General features: G+C 41.1%; 1 protein-coding gene and 1 long non-coding RNA gene across 13 annotated transcripts in view; one reads left to right on the forward strand and one right to left on the reverse strand.

Moving 5' to 3' along the window:
- tns1b (tensin 1b) overlaps nucleotides 1–20289 on the forward strand; it is a 203217-nt gene that overhangs the window by 155363 nt on the left and 27565 nt on the right. For 5 of the 11 annotated variants that reach the window (XM_085385302.1, XM_085385300.1, XM_085385308.1 and 2 more), the window contains exons 10-17: nucleotides 157–221; nucleotides 1500–1583; nucleotides 2180–2292; nucleotides 2387–2447; nucleotides 3591–3666; nucleotides 8200–8329; nucleotides 8534–8599; nucleotides 9367–9492. In XM_085385302.1, coding sequence (XP_085241428.1) covers nucleotides 157–221; nucleotides 1500–1583; nucleotides 2180–2292; nucleotides 2387–2447; nucleotides 3591–3666; nucleotides 8200–8329; nucleotides 8534–8599; nucleotides 9367–9492 — 721 coding nt within the window. Of the gene's footprint in view, nucleotides 1–156; nucleotides 222–1499; nucleotides 1584–2179; nucleotides 2293–2386; nucleotides 2448–3590; nucleotides 3667–8199; nucleotides 8330–8533; nucleotides 8600–9358; nucleotides 9493–20289 lie in introns of all 11 variants that reach the window. The other 6 variants (XM_085385299.1, XM_085385298.1, XM_085385306.1 and 3 more) reach the window with 3 other exon arrangements.
- Nucleotides 1–20289, reverse strand: part of LOC146651545 (uncharacterized) — a 112963-nt gene that overhangs the window by 8076 nt on the left and 84598 nt on the right. The gene's annotated exons all lie outside the window — the stretch shown is intronic.

The raw sequence follows: 20289 nt of genomic DNA on the forward strand, positions 1-20289 counted from the left end.
ATGACTAAAATAACCATTAAACATATTTGGACATTACACAGTTAGTGCCTGAAATACCTAGAGAAGAAATCCATAACAATATTGTTTTCTGCATGCTTGACCATCACGAGATGAAGATAAAATTAGCTTACTTGTGCTTGACTGATGTCTTTTCAGGGCAATCGAGGCAGAACAGGAGTGGTGGTGGCGGCTTACATGCATTACAGCAACATATCTGCCAGGTAGGTCTCTGATCCCAGCTGCAGCTGGAGCTAAAGTCACATGTCCCGGCCACTTAAAAAGTGGAGTGAAAGTCAGAAAGAGAAGGCGTGAAGATGAAATCTGGCATTTTTGGAAAACAAGGGGGAGGGGGGGTTACATGAGGACAGGCTTAAGAGGAAAAACTCAATAAGCCTGCATTGTTCACAGGTTTGAAGCCCACATCTGAAGTACAGTTAAAGATGTGATGAGGCAGAAGGAGGGGGGTTAGAACATGAGACTGAAGACCACCAGTTTAATTCTGGTAAATCAAAAGAACAGTTCCTGATGTCATAATTATAAAAGTGAGCTAAAGTGAGTTAAGTTCTAAGAGACACCGCATCATGCGACTCAGATTATAAGTGAGCTGCTTTTCGTTTTCTGTTGGCTTTGTTTCTTAGATAGGACCACTAACAGAATGACCTCCTCGTAAAGAAACAACCAGATGAGCACAAATCAACGTTGTTTTTAAAATGACACGATTGGTCATAAAAAAAAATCCCAAAAACGTCGTACTTTCCTGCACAGCTGTCAGGTTCCTTTGTTATTCCATTATCCTGCAGGCTAAGGTAAAGGAGCTTCAAACAGAAAACAACTGTGAAATTGTGATGTGCCAGATGTGCAGGGAAAAGTTGATTTATGGTCAAAGCTTTTGATTGACTCTTTGCATTGAGGTTAAGTAGAACAGCTGTCATTAGTTTCTTGTGGGACGTATAGCATAGTACACTGAAGGAAAAAACAAGAAAAATGTTTTAATGACATTCTTTTATTTGTTGTCTTACTTATTCTAAGATATCCACATTTCCAACAGCTGCACATTGTTCTGATCTCTAACAAATCATGAATAGACCTACTGTGGTTACTTCTGCTTTTCTCTCCTCTAGTTATCAAGCTAATACTCTACAGGGGTCATTTATGTGGCATATTTTCTTTTTTTCTAATTTATTCAAATCATGACTTGTAGGAATTAAAAAAAAAAGTTTATTCATAGAAAACTAGTAACTTTCTAAGCTGAACTTTGTGTTGCATTCACTGCTTATTTTGATCTTCTTTTTTTTTTTACTCATGTCTGTTTTTGTTATTTTCAACTTTCTAATTTTTGCAACCTTACAGCTGCCTTTTTTTTCCCTGAGAGCTTTTTGTATCAAAGGAATTCCCAGTTAAATAAAGGAAAAAAAACATTTAAAAAAAACATTCCAGAAATACTGAAATGGAAATGGACTAGAAAATGTTCTCTAACAAAACTTTATTTCAAAATGCAGTGCCGACCAGGCTCTGGACAGGTTTGCCATGAAACGCTTCTATGAAGACAAAGTGCTTCCTGTGGGTCAGCCATCTCAGAAAAGGTCAGTCTTCCCTCCAATGTTGTTTCAAGTTTGACCCCTGAGTGAACTCTCTCCCTTGTGTCACTTCACTACATTTTTAAAGCCGCATTAATTGATTTTAATGGCCTCCGGGGGGCAGTAGAAGGAACCGCAAACAAAGTGTGAACTTTCAAGAATTGTTTGCACGCGTAGACTTTGAGATTGAGATTTGTTAAGATTCATTTTCATTTGGAGTCGCATTTCTGCCCTGTTATGAATTTTGGTCAGTCTTATTTGCCACTAATTTTTTAAAGAAAGGCTTTTTAGCTGCTATAAGATCCTCTGTGGTGGATTCATAGTTGTGTTCGTTGGTTGGCAGATAACCAAAATCAAAGATTCATAATTGGCTGAACATGCAGAGTTGGGTGGCAGTTGTCTTTGGATCTGTCTCAGTAAATATAGTTTGTGATTAGTGCCACTTTAAACCATTTGATGCATGAAGTTTTTTGGCTCCTTTGACATGACTGACAAGCTAAAGGTCAAAGTGAAAGCTTGTGTCTTGGATTACATGTTCATCCTTTAGTGGTCAAACACTGGGCACTTTAATCCCCGCTGCTTCTCTCCCTCTGTTCACTCAGGTATGTAGAGTACTTTAGCGGCTTGCTGTCCGGACACATCAAGATCAACAACAAGCCGCTGTTCCTCCATCACGTCATCATGCACGGCATCCCCAACTTTGAGTCCAAGGGAGGCGAGTATCTCTCTCTCTCACACACACACACACACATATACCACGCATAATTTAGCTTTGAGCCCCTTTCTTAAATGCATTTTTTATGTCCCAGGTTGTCGTCCTTTTCTCAAAATCTACCAGGCCATGCAGCCCATCTACACATCTGGGATCTAGTAAGTCTTAAAAAGCAGTCACACTCAACTGCTTTTACAAGATTCCAGGGATAGCGAGCTCGTAATGGCTCAATAATAAAAACGCTGATTTTCCTTTATTGCCTCTCCTCTTACACTCCCCTGCCCCCTGATATACACCCACAGCACCCCTCTCTCCAGTTTAGAGTTCTCACTCGGCCCACATTATTGTATTTAGCTAGCCTCCCCAGCTGTAGGTTCTTGTTTCCCCACTTTAGATCCCGTAATCACGTCTAATGTTATTGGTGACTGGAGAACCAATGAAAGAGGCAGACAGGCATCTGTGTGGACGCCTGCAGGGTTTTCATGCCACAGGACCCTGTTGGTTCCCAGGGCCAGACAGGAAAGAAAGGATTCTGTGGCTCTCTGTTGTTGTTTTTGGAAAGAGGGGAGGTTAGGAAAAAGGCAGGGAGAGGAAAGGCAGGAATGTGTGCCTGCCTCACCTGAGAGGTGAGGCAGGCACACATTCTGCATTTACACCTTGTTTGGAAATATTATTATTTAGGACTTTCAACTTTGATTCAAAGGTTGAGCAAAAGTATTGAATTAAGGTTGTTTAGGAATAACAACCATAACATTACCTTGTAAAACGACAGCAACTATGATTAATCAATATATATATTCTGACTCAATGATCTCGTCATCTGAAATGGTCATTGGATCCAATATTTCTTAGTTCAGTTTTAAACTCTTTGGTCTTTTCACTGTTACTGCTCTTCTTATTCAAAACAACAAAGCCTGGTGATGGTTGCACAATGACGCTACATTTCCTGTGAAACAATCAGTGCAGACACATTTCCATACTCTTTAAAGCTTTGGTGAAATCACATTCCTCTTCACTTTCTCTCACATGCTCCCTTTTGGCACTCTCCTCCCTTTGATCCTTCTTTCCCAACAATACAATCAGACAGGCACTAATACCCCAAAACACCATGGGCTACGCTCTGTGAAGGCCACTGTTAAAGTGGGGAAAAAAAGGGTGATTGTTGTTGGCACATGGTTTTATCCAGGGAAGTAGCATCAGAAACAAAAGCTGGTGCAGTGGACTTGCTGTCATGATTTCCACAGCAAGAATGATAAAAGCGGGCCTGTCATGTGACATGTTGTGTTTTTATTTCTCTGCAGTAATGTCCAGGGTGACAGCCAGACCAGCATCTGCATCACCATTGAACCTGGCCTCCTTTTGAAGGGGGACATCCTGGTAAGAACAGCAGAGACATACCCCAGAAGCTAGTGCTGTACAATATAGACTGATAAAAACCCTCAGTAATCTTTCAGCTGTTTGTAAAATTTAAATCATTTGGCTTCCGTGGATTTTAACTGCAAAACAAAGAAACCGAATCTCAACATTTTATCACTGGCTAAGCTCAGTGTGTGAAGCCAGTAACACCGAATGTTTATTGTTTTACCTCTGCCAGAGGAAAAGGGAAAAATATATGGATACCAAATGATAAGGGTAAAATACATGCAGGATATTCAGATTTTTTTATTGGATAATAATAATGAGGGAATCCTGTGTGTGTTTCCAATTGAACGTTGGCTTAATGCACTGAATGCATGTGCTGCAGCAGTTTATAGTAGCCATTTACAGATGAAATGGGGCTGTAAAAACTTGGGAAAAGACAGTTGGACTGAGTCCTATACCTCGGTTTATAGGCCCTCATTAGCACACAATATGTTGCTGGAAACTATGACGTGAAAAAGGCCGTGTACTTCCTTTAAAACAGCATTTAAGGATACATGAGGTATCGCTATAACAGGACATAATCATTTCAAACAAAGTCTCATGTGAGACCTATCCCTGCAACTCTCTCAGGGAGATTCAGGGAATTTTTATGAAATCATTCCTGTAAGATCCTCAGTTTAGCAGCACCTGTGAGAGCCTCTGGTTTTCTTTTGCCTATAGAAAAACTCCACACATCAGCAACGTTTCTGCTTCTGCTGTCAATTGAGCCATAATGTTACAGTGGGGCAAAAAAGTATTTAGTCAGCCACCGATTGTGCAAGTTCCCCCACCTAAAATGATGACAGAGGTCAGTAATTTGCACCAGAGGTATACTTCAACTGTGAGAGACAGAATGTGAAAAAAAATCCATGAATCCACATGGTAGGATTTGTAAAGAATTTATTCGTAAATCAGGGTGGAAAATAAGTATTTGGTCAATAACAAAAATACAACTCAATACTTTGTAACATAACCTTTGTTGGCAATAACAGAGGTCAAACGTTTACTATAGGTCTTTACCAGGTTTGCACACACAGTAGCTGGTATTTTGGTCCATTCCTCCATGCAGATCTTCTCGAGAGCAGTGATGTTTTGGGGCTGTCGCCGAGCAACACGGACTTTCAACTCCCGCCACAGATTTTCTATGGGGTTGAGGTCTGGAGACTGGCTAGGCCACTCCAGGACTTTCAAATGCTTCTTACGGAGCCACTCCTTTGTTGCCCGGGCGGTGTGTTTTGGATCATTGTCATGTTGGAAGACCCAGCCTCGTTTCATCTTCAAAGTTCTCACTGATGGAAGGAGGTTTTGGCTCAAAATCTCACGATACATGGCCCCATTCATTCTGTCCTTAACACGGATCAGTCGTCCTGTCCCCTTGGCAGAAAAACAGCCCCGTAGCATGATGTTTCCACCCCCATGCTTCACAGTAGGTATGGTGTTCTTGGGATGCAACTCAGTATTCTTCTTCCTCCAAACACGACGAGTTGAGTTTATACCAAAAAGTTCTACTTTGGTTTCATCTGACCACATGACATTCTCCCAATCCTCTGCTGTATCATCCATGTGCTCTCTGGCAAACTTCAGACGGGCCTGGACATGCACTGGCTTCAGCAGCGGAACACGTCTGGCACTGCGGGATTTGATTCCCTGCCGTTGTAGTGTGTTACTGATGGTGACCTTTGTTACTTTGGTCCCAGCTCTCTGCAGGTCATTCACCAGGTCCCCCCGTGTGGTTCTGGGATCTTTGCTCACCGTTCTCATGATCATTTTGACCCCACGGGATGAGATCTTGCGTGGAGCCCCAGATCGAGGGAGATTATCAGTGGTCTTGTATGTCTTCCATTTTCTGATGATTGCTCCCACAGTTGATTTTTTCACACCAAGCTGCTTGCCTATTGTAGATTCACTCTTCCCAGTCTGGTGCAGGTCTACAATACTTTTCCTGGTGTCCTTCGAAAGCTCTTTGGTCTTGGCCATGGCGGAGTTTGGAGTCTGACTGTTTGAGGCTGTGGACAGGTGTCTTTTATACAGATGATGAGTTCAAACAGGTGCCATTCATACAGGTAACGAGTGGGGGACAGAAAAGCTTCTTACAGAAGACGTTACAGGTCTGTGAGAGCCAGAGATTTTCCTTGTTTGAGGTGACCAAATACTTATTTTCCACCCTAATTTACGAATAAATTCTTTACAAATCCTACCATGTGAATTCATGGATTTTTTTTTCACATTCTGTCTCTCACAGTTGAAGTGTACCTCTGGTGCAAATTACTGACCTGTGTCATCATTTTAGGTGGGGGAACTTGCACAATCGGTGGCTGACTAAATACTTTTTTGCCCCACTGTATCTATGGGATGTTCTCGGGGCTCATAATGTCAGCATGAAGAATTAGAAAGTGAGCACTTAGTTTGTACCTGAGGCTGTTTTGGCCTTCAAAGCTGAACTCATATCTCATCCTTTATTTAACACAGACTAATGGATTCTGCTGAATGCACCGTCAGGCTGAGACACTGCTTGCTGATGCTTGTTATTTTTCAAATAACAGGGAAAATTTGAACTGCTGCCTGAGGAGACATTAGCACAGAGTGCTCCTGCATTTTTAACTGTGATGGTTTTGTATATCTAATTGGTCAGATTAAAGATAATTGCAGAGAAGAACCTCGCATTGGTTTGTTAATTGTTTTAATGATCTTTTTAAAGTTTGCATTTGGGTTTATAATGAAACTTTAAACCTAAAAGACCATAACAAGTTAGGCCATTTCAACATTTTGGGAAAATCTTTAGTGGCTTTCTTGGAGAATGGAGAAGATGGAAGCCACTCTTTAATGAGCAGCAGATGGTTACATTAACATAAACTGCATTAGTAAAAAAGTGTCTGCCCTAGTGTAACAAAATCCACCTCTTGGCACTGCTAAAGGTCATTGACATGTACAGTAAATTTTAACAGGACTAATATCACTGCTTCCATCTGAATTAAGAAGGTAAATAACACAGCCAGCTGCACATTTGATTAACTGATCGTCAGCCAATATGACCACTCAGCATGTCTGCACAACACCTCTCATACATTCCTCATACTGTCAGCATGGTGGTGGAGGGGTGATGATTTGGCTTGTTTTGTAACCACAGGACCTGGACACTTTGCAGTGGCAATCTGAGGCCATCTGTCCGGTAGCCAAAAGTTGATTGAAAATGGGTCATGCAACAGGACAATGATCTCAAGCACAGTAGCAAATCTATAACAGAATTGCTGAAAGAGAAAAGAATCATAGGTCTGCAGAGTGTCATGAGGGTACAGGAACAAAACTAAATGTAGAAAAAGTTTGCTAGTCTCTGTGTACAGAGACTTTTCAGTGCAAATATGAGCCTTTTATACACATGAAAGAAGAAATACAGTCATTATGATAAAAAATTTCTTGAGTTTTAATATTGATTATTATATATGGCTTTTTTAACCCTCAGAAAGAACTAAGCTAACCCTCCCTGTTTTTATGCTAGGCTAAGCTAACCATCTCCTGGCACTAGCTGATCCCTTTGCCTCTCTCACTATCAGCAAGAAAGCAAATAAGCCAGTTTCCCAAAATGTCAAACTCTTTGACATTTTGGGAAATAGCAAATTAAAAATAACCTTTTCACAAATGAGGGAAGAACAATTTTGGGATGTTTAAAGCCTCTACCTAAATATGAAAATTGGTCGAGCCCTGAAGGCATGTTAGCATAAAATTAGCAGAATAATATTTTGTAATTAAACTTGACTCAGCAGCGGTAATGGACCACTCAGCAGGACCTTTACGATATCCCAAAAAGCTGCACAAAACCAGAGGATATTTTACTTTTATTCCTCAGTCCTAAACGTTTTGGTTTTATGGTTAACCCCACAGTCAGAAAGTCGAGTCAGTCAGTCCTTTAGCAAAAATCGTTAATTTTAGCTGCAGCTGAATTCTTTTTAATTTCTTTGTCTATATGCAATAATCTGTTTGTCAGTTTTATTATTCTTTACATCCACAGTAAGGAATGATTACAGTTCTTTGGTTTCTTTCAGTGAATGTAAAAATGAGGCCTTGTTTTAAAAAAAAAAAAAAAGGCTGCCAGTCAGGAAACAGCAGGAGGGAGAGAGCCGATTTTCCTCAGTGTGGTTTTAACATTACTCTTAAAGCTGCTGTATTTGGAAAACCAGTTTGGATAATAATGTTTGTGGATGGTCCTTCCATTACAAGGGAAACAGATAAAAAACTAAAATAAAATAAACATAGAGCTACAAAAAAAACAGAGTAAACCTGAGCCAGCAGGGAATCAGGCTGCTGTGTCTCTTTGCTTGCACTCAGTTAAAATCCTGTGAATTGAATCCTGTGAAACAGTATTTTTATATATTATAAAAATATTATTTTATTATAAATTATTAATAAAGAAGCATTACTTTTGCTTGTTTGGTATGACACCGAGTGGTGATCTGCTAAAAGAGATTTATGCACTTGCAAATTAGCCTTTTTTCTTTTTTAATCGCCCTGCAGCTTAAGTGCTACCACAAACGCTACCGCAGCCCATGCCGAGACGTGATCTTCCGGGTACAATTCCACACCTGCGCTGTTCACGACCTGGGGATTGTCTTTGGGAAAGATGAGCTAGATGACACATTCAAAGGTAAAAGACTTGCAACTCTGAAATACTACTATTATAATGCTCCTGCAAACAATGAACTTATACCTATTAGTAAGTAAAACCTGAACATCTGAATGGGCGTATAATCTTTAAAAACTGCATGTGTTTTCTAGTGTAACAATATATGCATCTTTAGATATAAAGAGAAAACTCTCTCTATTTATTTTTTTCTTTTTTTCTTTGCAGATGATAGATTTCCAGAATATGGAAAAGTGGAGTTTATTTTCTCCTTTGGACCAGAGAAAATACATGGTAAGGATCAATGTGTTGGGTCTTATGGCCATACTAAGCATTTTCCATAACCATACTACACTCTTATACATAATTGGCATGACTGAGAAAATTAGCTCACTCTCATACGCCCCATACAACAGTGACTCCACTGAACTGTAAATGGAACCATCCATCTCTCTTCTAGTGCTTATCTAATTCTGGGTTGCGTTGGGGCTGGTGCCTATTCCACCTGTCAAAGGGTGCAACGTGGGGTACAATTCGGACAGGTTGCCAGACTGTTGTTAGTACAGCTCAGCTCAGCAGAGTTTTACTTATATTGTTTTAATTTACAATAACTGTCACCTTGCCTCAAGATGCAGATCCTTCAGTGTTAGAGAGAAAACTCCAACAACATGATGATCCTTGAGGAACAGTAACTTGGTGACAGTGGGAAGAAAACAAATCCCTGGTAACAGGAAGAAACCTCCAGCAGAAACAGGCTCACCAAAGAGCAACCACCAGACCAGTCCATCTTCCATGTGTAGTTTATGGTTTCAGGTAGAAAAGTGAGACAGGATGATAGCATGCAGCAAAAGAATCCAGCCAGGTTTAAAGAAAATAAAAAAAAGAAAACGTGTCAGTTTAGCGCAGGGTCTTGAATGTAATCGAATAGGGAAAACAATTATCTCAATATGAATTCTGAATCTCAATTTTTTTTCCTTGATTCTGATAAAAATAGCTTTTCCCTTTTCCGGATGTAAAGACATTCACATTTTCTGCTCTGCCTCTTTGTACTTCTGGTCAAGGTGTGGACCACCTGGAGAACGGGCCGAGTGTCTCAGTCGACTACAACACTCAAGATCCCCTGATCCGCTGGGACTCCTACGAAAACTTCAATCAGAACTGCGAGGACACCACAGAAGGTGAAAATGGTAGGAATGCTTATCCTTCAAACTTTACCGTGTAGAATTCAGGTGTTACAATGCATCAGATCCACTGACTCTTTAAAGATGTGCCATATGATAGTTCTCAGTCTGATTTCATGTGAGATTTATGGAATAATTTTCTTACACAATTTTCTAATTTATTTTTAACTGTGTGGATTATTGAAGTCATGGACTAAATCATGTGCCGAACCCACCATACAGATACAGAGGACACATTCAGATCTTTTCCATTCAGATATTTTGCCCTATAAAACTTTGCCCTACAAATACCAAAAATAACCCCAAAATTGCATTACCAAGTTTTTAGGTTGTAAATGTTGGATTGTATTTTGAAAGGAAGGAGAGGCATCGCTACCGCTGAATTCATTTGTGGTGAAATTATCACCACAGAGAAACCGAGGGCCCCTTGGGACCGAACTCAACCGCTCTCCAGAGCACAGTGTGAGACATTCCTTGGTTCAGCCACAGGCATGGACAGAAGCTTCCTTTTGAGGGAGCCGTGGTCACTCTGTGACCAAAGTGCTGTTTTCTATGCCACCCAAAAAAGGAAGCAATGTTACGCCCTTAGAAACAGCACCGTACGTTAGATGGGTTTGTCTCGGATTTAACAAACAACAAAAAACCCCAAGAACGCCAAGTCCTTCAAAGAGAGGAGGAACCATCCAGCTTGTTATCTGTTGGGGTCCCAGTTAAAGCAGAACGATGTGGAGCAACATATGCTTCCATGCATGTGGTGTCTTTTTCAAAGAAGCCCTTGCATACTTCAGCAAGACAATACCAAATCACTTTCTGCATGTTTTAAATAGCAGGGCTCAGCTGTAAGCAATATTATTCCAATGTGGAAGTGTTTAAGAGACATAGCAACTTAACCAGGAAGCGGAAGACCATGTAAAGGTATAGAGTGGAGTCGCCACATGCCGAGGAACATCATCGTGTATAAAAGTCACCAACATTCTGCTGACTCAGAATGTAGGTTAGTAGTTCAAAATCTTCTCTTTCATTAATATCAGCATAAAAACTGTTTCCGGGAGCTTCGTGGCAGCTCCTGTAGGTGTACTGTGTAGGCGGGCCAGAACTTCTGTCCATGTGGTGTGTAACAAAAGCAGGTCCTGGACTGCTGAACAGCTACAATCCAATCTTGAGCAATAATAGCAGAGCATTTGGCTGTTGCAACTACAGCATATGGTCTCCACAGTTCTAAAACTCTAACTTAGTGTGGTTAAAAGAAGAAACATGTTGCTGGAATCAAATTCAAAATTACCATATATATTTAAAAAATCCTAAAAAAAAAAAAGATCTTTTTCTTTTAACTAACATGTTATACAACATTCCAGCATTTTTTTTATTAGCTGCCCAAATAGTTAAAGGTCAGAGGTCAATTGGCTTCCTTCTATCACTGCTCATAAAGTGTCTACCCAACACTTGGCGGCAGCTTGAAATAGGCCCTACTAAAATAGAACAGGTGTAAGTCTCCGCTCACTCTGTTTCAGTGAAGGTGTGTGTGTAAATTATCTGTGTGTCCAGACCAGTCCGGTCCAAGCCGTCTGTCTCATCTTGCCTTCTGTCATCTGATGATGATACTGTGGTCAAATCTGAATTAGAATTTAATGAGATCACAGACTCGCGCGCATGATATAAGTAAGCATCTGCACATGTGGAACACACACACACCCACACGTTGTTTTTTTAGCCACTCGAGTTTGAAGTAGTCGATAAGACTTCAAAGGTGATCCCTTAATAGCCTTTTGTGCTGTGACTACTCGGCCAGCACCGTCAGACTGATGCACGGTTTCAAATGAGCTCAGTGTGAAAATAGCTTTTAAAGAAAAAAAATAATTCGCAGACTAGATAGGAAAAAGTGTTTCCAATAAATCAAAGTGTTTCCACTGTTTTTTGGCTTCACACTTGTTGGTGCTGAAAAGGCAATTAACTCCTTTGAAAGAGTGACTTTTAGAGCCGAAGGGAAAAATAGCTCTGGATTTACATCTCCACGAGTCTTAGAAAGAAAAAGAGTTGTTGTTGGGTTTGCACGCTGTCGGGATCACTGCTGGGAAAGCACAAGGCTACTTGCATGAACCCTTAGCTTATTAGGGCACTACATAAAGCTTCAAATTATAGGGCTGATGTTTTGCTGGGATCAACTTTGGGTAAGTGGTGTCTCTGTGGCTGTTAGTTTCCAAAGATTGATGTTGACTTTTATTATGTTTATTGCATAAAAACAGTTTCAGCTGCTGTGGGTTAGTTTTAGCTCAGGGATTCTTGTCATGCCTGCACCTTGCATCAGCAGAACAAGCAACATCCAAAACAACACTTACACAACTGACTATACACAACTATAACATTACATGCACTCAAAAGCCCGATTTAGACATGAGTAGTATTACCTGTAGACCTCTAATATTTTGTAATAAAGTCAACGGTCATCTGTGGTATTACTCCCATGCAAATTCCTGTGCTAGCCTACAGCACTGTGACTTCAGTTTTTCCTTCTTTCGTTATTTATTCCCTTAGTTATGCAGTGTTATAGAGGTGTGTGGTAAATGAGAGTTTGGACAGGACACAGTTTGTGTTGCTTCATAGCCTAGTAAAAAAAGTATGGTCAAATATTAGAAAGGCAGTCTCTCATCGGATGATGAGTTTGGACAGCATGCATGTCAATAACTAAGGTACATTTTGCCTTCTTTCAGTGGTTCAGCCCATGCAAATCAGCCAGTCAAATTTCAGTCATGGTGGAATAAGTTCTGAGTCTCCTGGTTATATTTCTTGAATTATTCTCATTTACAGCCCCATATTTTATTCCTGGAACCTGCTAAAGTGGCTTTGAATAATTCAAATGCACCCTCAGTTTATCTTTGCTCTACAGCAAGCCATTTAAACTCCTCTCCTTTCCACGACACATTCCTTTGAGCCAGCTTCCTTTCGATTGGCTGCTCCTTGCAAAACAGAAGGTTTTAACAGCAGATGGGTGGAGCTGCTGTGCATGCAGAGCTGCGAAGACCAGATCTATTCTCAGCCATCGCTAAGATCCAAGAAAAAGATGAGAAAAACTTTTAATCTTACACTTTGACCCCTTCATTCAGGTCATCATGAGCTCTCAGCCACAGCTTTGTTTGTGTGAATGTCTCCAGATGTATCCTGGTGTTCACGATTAGGTAAAATATAGTCAGAGAAGTCAAACAGCGCAACCTAAATCAGACTGAGAGACGGTGCATTGCAGGGCATGTCAAAAGTGACTTTTTTTAGCTGCATCACAATGATTCATTAACTCATTCATTAGCTGTCTGGCTAACATATCACGAGTATTGTCCAACCCAGGGAGACTTGATACTTTACTTTTTTGATTTTTTCCTCATTGCTTGAATTCTTTGCGAGCTTGTTGCTCTGCAACGGTCTCGTTACTTCAGGAATCTGTGTGAGGAGCCGATGTGCAGCACAGCCTGAACTCTCAGCTTCAGTGAAAGGTGGATTGTATTGTTTATTTATTTTTGTACTGAGAGTCCTTTGCGGTGTGACGGACGTTGTGTTTTTTTTGGTTTTTTTTGTTTACTCTTATGTACTCATCTCCTCAGTTGGCCAACCCTGCTATATTTCTGAAATAACTGGAAAGAGAAGGAGGGAGAGATTACTGATAAGGAGAAAAAGAAATCGTGAGAGATGTATCTAGAGAAAAAATTGCAGAGGCTGAAGAGAGATATTTTTTTACGAGACAGTTAAAAAAACAGTTTATTAAGTAAAGTGTTGGATGAAAAGTTGTTGGAATAGAGGGATTCCAGTGTGATTAGGGTTTGCCTCAGAAAAACGTTTTGCATATATTCCGCTAGGCTTGTGAGCCGCAGTTCAGTCATTTGGTCCAAACTTTGGCCCTTTTAGTCTTCACTTTCTCTCTCCCCCCGTGTCCTCTGAGGAGTCGGAGGAGTTAAGGGCAGGACTCTTCAGCTCAACTGTGAAGCTCTTTTGTGCACACATTCACAGGAGGAGGAGTGACAGAGAATGTCAGTGTGGGTTTGTGCACGCTGCTGCTTAGCAGAGAGACTTTCTAAGAGTTACACAGTGAATTTGTGTCCGGTGCGTCTTCAATTTCCCTTCACCGTGACGCCTTTTTTCAAGCGTTGATAGCTGTTGAAGAGTTCAGCCGCGAACCTGTGTGCAGTTTGCTCTTCGGGTGACTCCGGAGTGAAACGTTGTCACTAATTCAGCAGTTTGACGTCGCTCACATGTGAGTAACGTGGAAATTTGAAGGCAATCACAGATTTGATTTTCACAGTTCCTGACGATACTTATTGCCCTCAGGTTATATATTATCCAAACACTTGACCATGTGACCTATTTGTTAATGTTTCTTAGTTCTTCAGCTTCACAAGGAAACTTATGTTTCGATGTTTAATCTTTTACAAATGCTTTTATTCCACAACAACAGAAAGTTGTGTGTTTTTAGGCTCTCCATTTATGGAATTTATGAATGATTCCTACTGGGAGAAATCATCATGGAACTTAAAAGAGGGGGAGATGAGCATCCTTGAAACAGATTTTCTCATTCTTCTCTGGTCAGTTACATTGTAGCGTTCCCACATCTCAGCAAAACTGTATGAGTGCAATAATGTCTCAAGATGAAGGGTGACACTACATGTTTTGCCTGGAAGCTTTGAGACACTATAGCAAATTCTAGAAACAAGAGGACTCAAGTGTCCTTGATTTGTCTGCAGAAGCGTGTTTTTCTGATGCTGTAATGTTGCACTTTATCCAGTGCCCAAATAAGCATTTCCCTGTATGCTTTGTACTTTCTCTGCTGGAGGTTAATGCTTCCTCCTTGATCCCATGCGCATTAGTCACAGGGAGAGACGTGTGTTCCCGGACCAACAGCTCGGAGTCCAGCAGAGGTGGATCGTGCCTGCCCTGTGGGCACAGACGATTTGTTAGTAACTTCTTATAGCAATAGAGAGGGCTTTATAGTTAAGTCTGTATTTGTGAGCCACAGACTGGGGCGGGGTGGGATTGGGAGAGTTACATAAGTCTGGTGGAAATGGAAGTTGATGCAACAGCATGATATCACTGCTATGAGACTATGTTTGGGCTCATACGGATGACTGGGATTCAAATGGTGTGTTGACCAGGTGAGCAATAAATTAGCCCAGACTTTGACATGCAGCCGTTACTTGTTCTAAAAGAATGCAGTTTCTTCTTTTGTTTTGTAGATAAATCAGAAAATAGAAAAGGACACTTCAAATTCCAGTCACATCTATTTTTTCAGTTTCTCTCAGCTCAAAGAAATACCTAAATATTAAAGGGACACTTCATCGCCAAAACAAATGAACAATTTCCCCCTCCCTTCATCCTACAGTGCCGTTTATCCGTCTAGAATATTTTGTTCTGAATTGTTCCTTGAAATGTACATGACATAAAGAAAAACTTTTCTTTATGTCATGTACATCCAGCTACAAAAAGAATCATAAAGCAAGCTACCAGCACTGCCCCGCACAGGGGGACACCATTAATGTCTGGCTAAAAAGCCTCCAGTCACAGGCTGGCACACGGTTCCTCCCGCAAAGTGTAAAGGTTGACAGGTGTAGTCAGCAGAAAAAAAGTAGTTTCTGTGTGAATCTGTGGAATTTTTTTGGACAAACTGGATGTTTTCTGGTGGCTAAGAAATGAACTTAAAACAAATTTCTTTTCTTGTCACTTTGATGACGGAAATTGCTGTTTAGTTCCACTGCACATTAAGAGTACACCATATATTTAAACAGATATCTGCAGAACTGGATAATTCACACTAAAATGATCAATTGTCCCTTTAATTCAAAAACTCAAATATCAGCGTCACAATTTTTCTTGCTTTTTTATTCTTTGGAATCACACGTGATATTGCTGAAATCTTAATAATTACCCCTTTATTAATCCTTGAACAGTTCTGGTCCTTGGTCCTTCAGCAGCTCTAGAGACTTTCTAACATTGTGACCCATATTTCCACCGGGATGGATTCCCAAGTTTTCTTTCCTGCAGATGTTCTTATGGAAGCCAGGTTTTTCCAGATGAATTGTATTATAACTAAATGGAAATGAGACTAATGTGTACACGTCTTTGTAAAGTGCCCTAAATGCTATCGGTCTCAACAGCAGCTGTCCACCTCTTCTCATATCACTTGGCCTGAACATCTGCTTATGCCACATTTTAGCCACTTTAATGACCGTTTCCCTGATGCAAAATAAATAAATAAATCCAACTTCTCCATAAAAAATGTGATCTCATTCGAAGCACAGAGACAGTGTCAAACTGTGCAGAGGTCAAATCTCTGGCCTTTTGTGTTGGCAACAGGCTTCCATGCTATCAATCCCTCAGTCTGGTCCAAGGCTTTGGGCGGATTAGGCTGCTTTGACTCCAAACTTTGCACAGCTCCTATTGCGTAACAGCCAAGACAGAAAAATAAAGGCCTCTCTAGTTAAGACTGCACAGCACACAAAGAGAGAACAAGTGCCTTGTGTTGTAAAGTGTCCCAGTTTGGACCCTGGCTACAGGGGGACAGGGACATCTGCTAGGTGACAGAGAGAGCATCGTGAGCTTAGGGTTTAGTTAAGATTTTTAGAATGTTTTATGTGCACTTGACTTAGAGGCTGAATCCCCACAGGAAAACCTCAGTTTATGTACTCTACGGCTATCCTGAGAGAGTGGATGCTGGTTTTCCATAATGTGTGGGAATGAATGACTGGTTTGTTAAGTCCGTATGGACACAGATTTAGTCCAGCTGTGACCGGACACTCCTGTTCTCTCTCCATCTCCATCTTTACACAGCTGATCTGGCTAAAAGTGCCACTGAAGGTTCATGACATAATTAATCATGATCACTTTCCATAGACTCTTCTCACAGGGCCCTCTTTGTATCTGTCTTTTATCTGCTGTTGAGGTCTTTGCACTGTAAGTGGACACGCAGTAACACTCTCATCTTGGACATCTTGTGGATGTCACATTTGAAATAGCTAATGTCGTGTCTAGAAGACTCCCCTCGTTCCCCAATGAACGTCGAATGCCCAGACCTGACATACAGTGGGGCAAAAAAGTATTTAGTCAGCCACCGATTGTGCAAGTTCCCCCACCTAAAATGATGACAGAGGTCAGTAATTTGCACCAGAGGTACACTTCAACTGTGAGAGACAGAATGTGGAAAAAAAATCCATGAATCCACATGGTAGGATTTGTAAAGAATTTATTCGTAAATCAGGGTGGAAAATAAGTATTTGGTCAATAACAAAAATACAACTCAATACTTTGTAACATAACTTTTGTTGGCAATAACAGAGGTCAAACGTTTACTATAGGTCTTTACCAGGTTTGCACACACAGTAGCTGGTATTTTGGTCCATTCCTCCATGCAGATCTTCTCGAGAGCAGTGATGCTTTGGGGCTGTCGCCGAGCAACACGGACTTTCAACTCCCGCCTCAGATTTTCTATGGGGTTGAGGTCTGGAGACTGGCTAGGCCACTCCAGGACTTTCAAATGCTTCTTACGGAGCCACTCCTTTGTTGCCCGGGCGGTGTGTTTTGGATCATTGTCATGTTGGAAGACCCAGCCTCGTTTCATCTTCAAAGTTCTCACTGATGGAAGGAGGTTTTGGCTCAAAATCTCACGATACATGGCCCCATTCATTCTGTCCTTAACACGGATCAGTCGTCCTGTCCCCTTGGCAGAAAAACAGCCCCATAGCATGATGTTTCCACCCCCATGCTTCACAGTAGGTATGGTGTTCTTGGGATGCAACTCAGTATTCTTCTTCCTCCAAACACGACGAGTTGAGTTTATACCAAAAAGTTCTACTTTGGTTTCATCTGACCACATGACATTCTCCCAATCCTCTGCTGTATCATCCATGTGCTCTCTGGCAAACTTCAGACGGGCCTGGACATGCACTGGCTTCAGCAGCGGAACACGTCTGGCACTGCGGGATTTGATTCCCTGCCGTTGTAGTGTGTTACTGATGGTGACCTTTGTTACTTTGGTCCCAGCTCTCTGCAGGTCATTCACCAGGTCCCCCCGTGTGGTTCTGGGATCTTTGCTCACCGTTCTCATGATCATTTTGACCCCACGGGATGAGATCTTGCGTGGAGCCCCAGATCGAGGGAGATTATAAGTGGTCTTGTATGTCTTCCATTTTCTGATGATTGCTCCCACAGTTGATTTTTTCACACCAAGCTGCTTGCCTATTGTAGATTCACTCTTCCCAGTCTGGTGCAGGTCTACAATACTTTTCCTGGTGTCCTTCGAAAGCTCTTTGGTCTTGGCCATGGCGGAGTTTGGAGTCTGACTGTTTGAGGCTGTGGACAGGTGTCTTTTATACAGATGATGAGTTCAAACAGGTGCCATTCATACAGGTAACGAGTGGGGGACAGAAAAGCTTCTTACAGAAGACGTTACAGGTCTGTGAGAGCCAGAGATTTCCCTTGTTTGAGGTGACCAAATACTTATTTTCCACCCTGATTTACAAATAAATTCTTTACAAATCCTACCATGTGGATTCATGGATTTTTTTTTTCACATTCTGTCTCTCACAGTTGAAGTGTACCTCTGGTGCAAATTACTGACCTCTGTCATCATTTTAAGTGGGGGAACTTGCACAATCGGTGGCTGACTAAATACTTTTTTGCCCCACTGTAGGTGATGGAATACCTGCTGCAAACTCACAATGGTTCTATGTTCATCTCAAAGCAAACCTTTCTTTTAATCCAGTTCAGGAGAAAATAGGCGGAGCAGCACAAAATGCCTGGCACACTCTCCTGTGGGTCATGCTTTTCTCTTCTTTTGAGCCACAGAGGTGTAAAAGCACAGGAGATCTCACTTTCATTTCAGTTCCACTGGGAATAATTGGCCTCTCCTCTGCCTTATGATTTGATGCCTAAAGACAAGTCTACTCACTGACTTTTCCTGGTCTTTGTCAGAACACAATATTTTTCACTTTACCAGGGGGAAAAAGTGTTATATTAACATCAAGGAACTTCCACTCTTCTCATCTGAGTGCTATCAATAGTTTAGGATTCCTGAGGGGCAGATCTTGGCACAATCACTGTCTAGATTCAGTCCCTGATAGCAGTAGCTCAGATTTATGAGTTTTTACCAAAACAAAGCCAGAGAGGGAAGGAGCCAGTGAGGGACTGTGGCTTTGTTGCTGCTGCACTAAAGAATGGTTGTGTAGGTTGCCGACTGGCACGGATAGGAATGGCATCGGGGCACCACCGGGGGTGGGGGGAACTTTACAAGACTGCCCTATGTTGGTAATAATTTTAATAAACATGAGCACAAAACAGAGGAGGACACCATATAATGAGTTGAAACATGAACTTATTATTTATTCCTGCATATACAATTTGTACGTCCCTCACAATTTCCTGTTGTCCCACCGAGATAATTTTGGCCAAAAATTCTGGAGGCGCCTCTGAAAAGCATGTGGAATAGCGGTAACTACTTCTGCCATCCTGGATAGATCCAAAGAAGTGGCTAGTGACACAACGTGGAGGCCAAAATAATGGATTATGATTGTTATGATTGTAATTAGGCTGTATGTACAGGCTGTATGTACTACAGCCTGTACATACATAAAGTTATAGAATACTCATAACATACCATAATAGACCCATTTCTGTAATATACTTACATATCTATATTATTGCTAATATATATTGTAATATATCTATATCACTAAAGCACTTCTGGATGGATGCAAACTGCATTTCGTTGCCCTGTACCTGTGCATGTGCAATGACAATAAAGTTCTATTCTAATTACAGGGTTATTTGTAAATCAAAATCAGTGAAAAAATTGAAAACTGGTATTTTTGCTGGGTAGTATGCTAAAGAAATACCACCAAAATAAAAAAGGTCATAATTTTATGGTAATTTTTTTTTAATGTAGGTGCCCTGCTTTTTCTCTTCTTGCCTCATGTCTTAAAAAGTAAAGAGCAACAGCAGTCACTTGGGACACTGTCACTATCACAATAAACTGAGGTTTGTTTGTTTTTTGGGCTGAACGTACTTGAGAGTTTAACCCAATGTAAAATCATATTGACTCAGCTCTAATAGCAGGAAGTATCAGTTAGGAGCAAGACCGGTCTCTGTCTGAAGAATTTATGAGGATGTTGACTAAAACAAGAGCCTACAGGAGACGCTTTGAGGAAGATCTGCATAAACTATCAAGGCTTTAAGGCAAATATTGCGGTTCTGTCTTTGTAGTAAGTCCAGACCATGGGTATGAAGAGTTAGCTCATCAAAGCTTCTCTTCACCTCTGGAGTAAGATAGCTGCAGCCAGCTCATCAGACGCTCTCCTCATTTGGCCCTCAAGATTTTTCCTTTTGCAGCCCTACTGCTAACGACCGTTGATGACTTTTCCTGAGACACAGCCTCATCCAGGATGAAACATAATGCTCTGCGAGGATGAGCTGTTGGGCTGATTTATAGCTTGTGGCGTGCGTAGGTTATGGCTGTGCCTTTGGGTTTGTTTTTAGTAGTATTTGTGCTAAATATAGTTACTCTGTGTGACCAACATTGGCTACAGGTTACCGCACACCTGGATAGGGTTAGATAAGATGAATATGTTTTGATGCTAATGTACTTTATGTTTATCTTTGAAGTTTATTTTTGGAATACAAACATTAGTACCTGTAATCAGGACAGTGTTTGCCAGTCTGAAGTCATCGATAGGTTTTTTTCTGACTACTCGAGAAGACCATCCATTACCGTGCTCTTTGTTTCCCCAACTCAGAGAATCTGCACTTACGCAGATTGATTCACAGTGATCTTTAATG

The sequence above is a fragment of the Rhamphochromis longiceps genome, linkage group LG16, assembly GCF_057381845.1.
Source record: "Rhamphochromis longiceps isolate RC_006_pf linkage group LG16, R_longiceps_female_GT1.1, whole genome shotgun sequence".
NCBI classification, from domain to species: Eukaryota; Metazoa; Chordata; class Actinopteri; order Cichliformes; family Cichlidae; genus Rhamphochromis; species Rhamphochromis longiceps.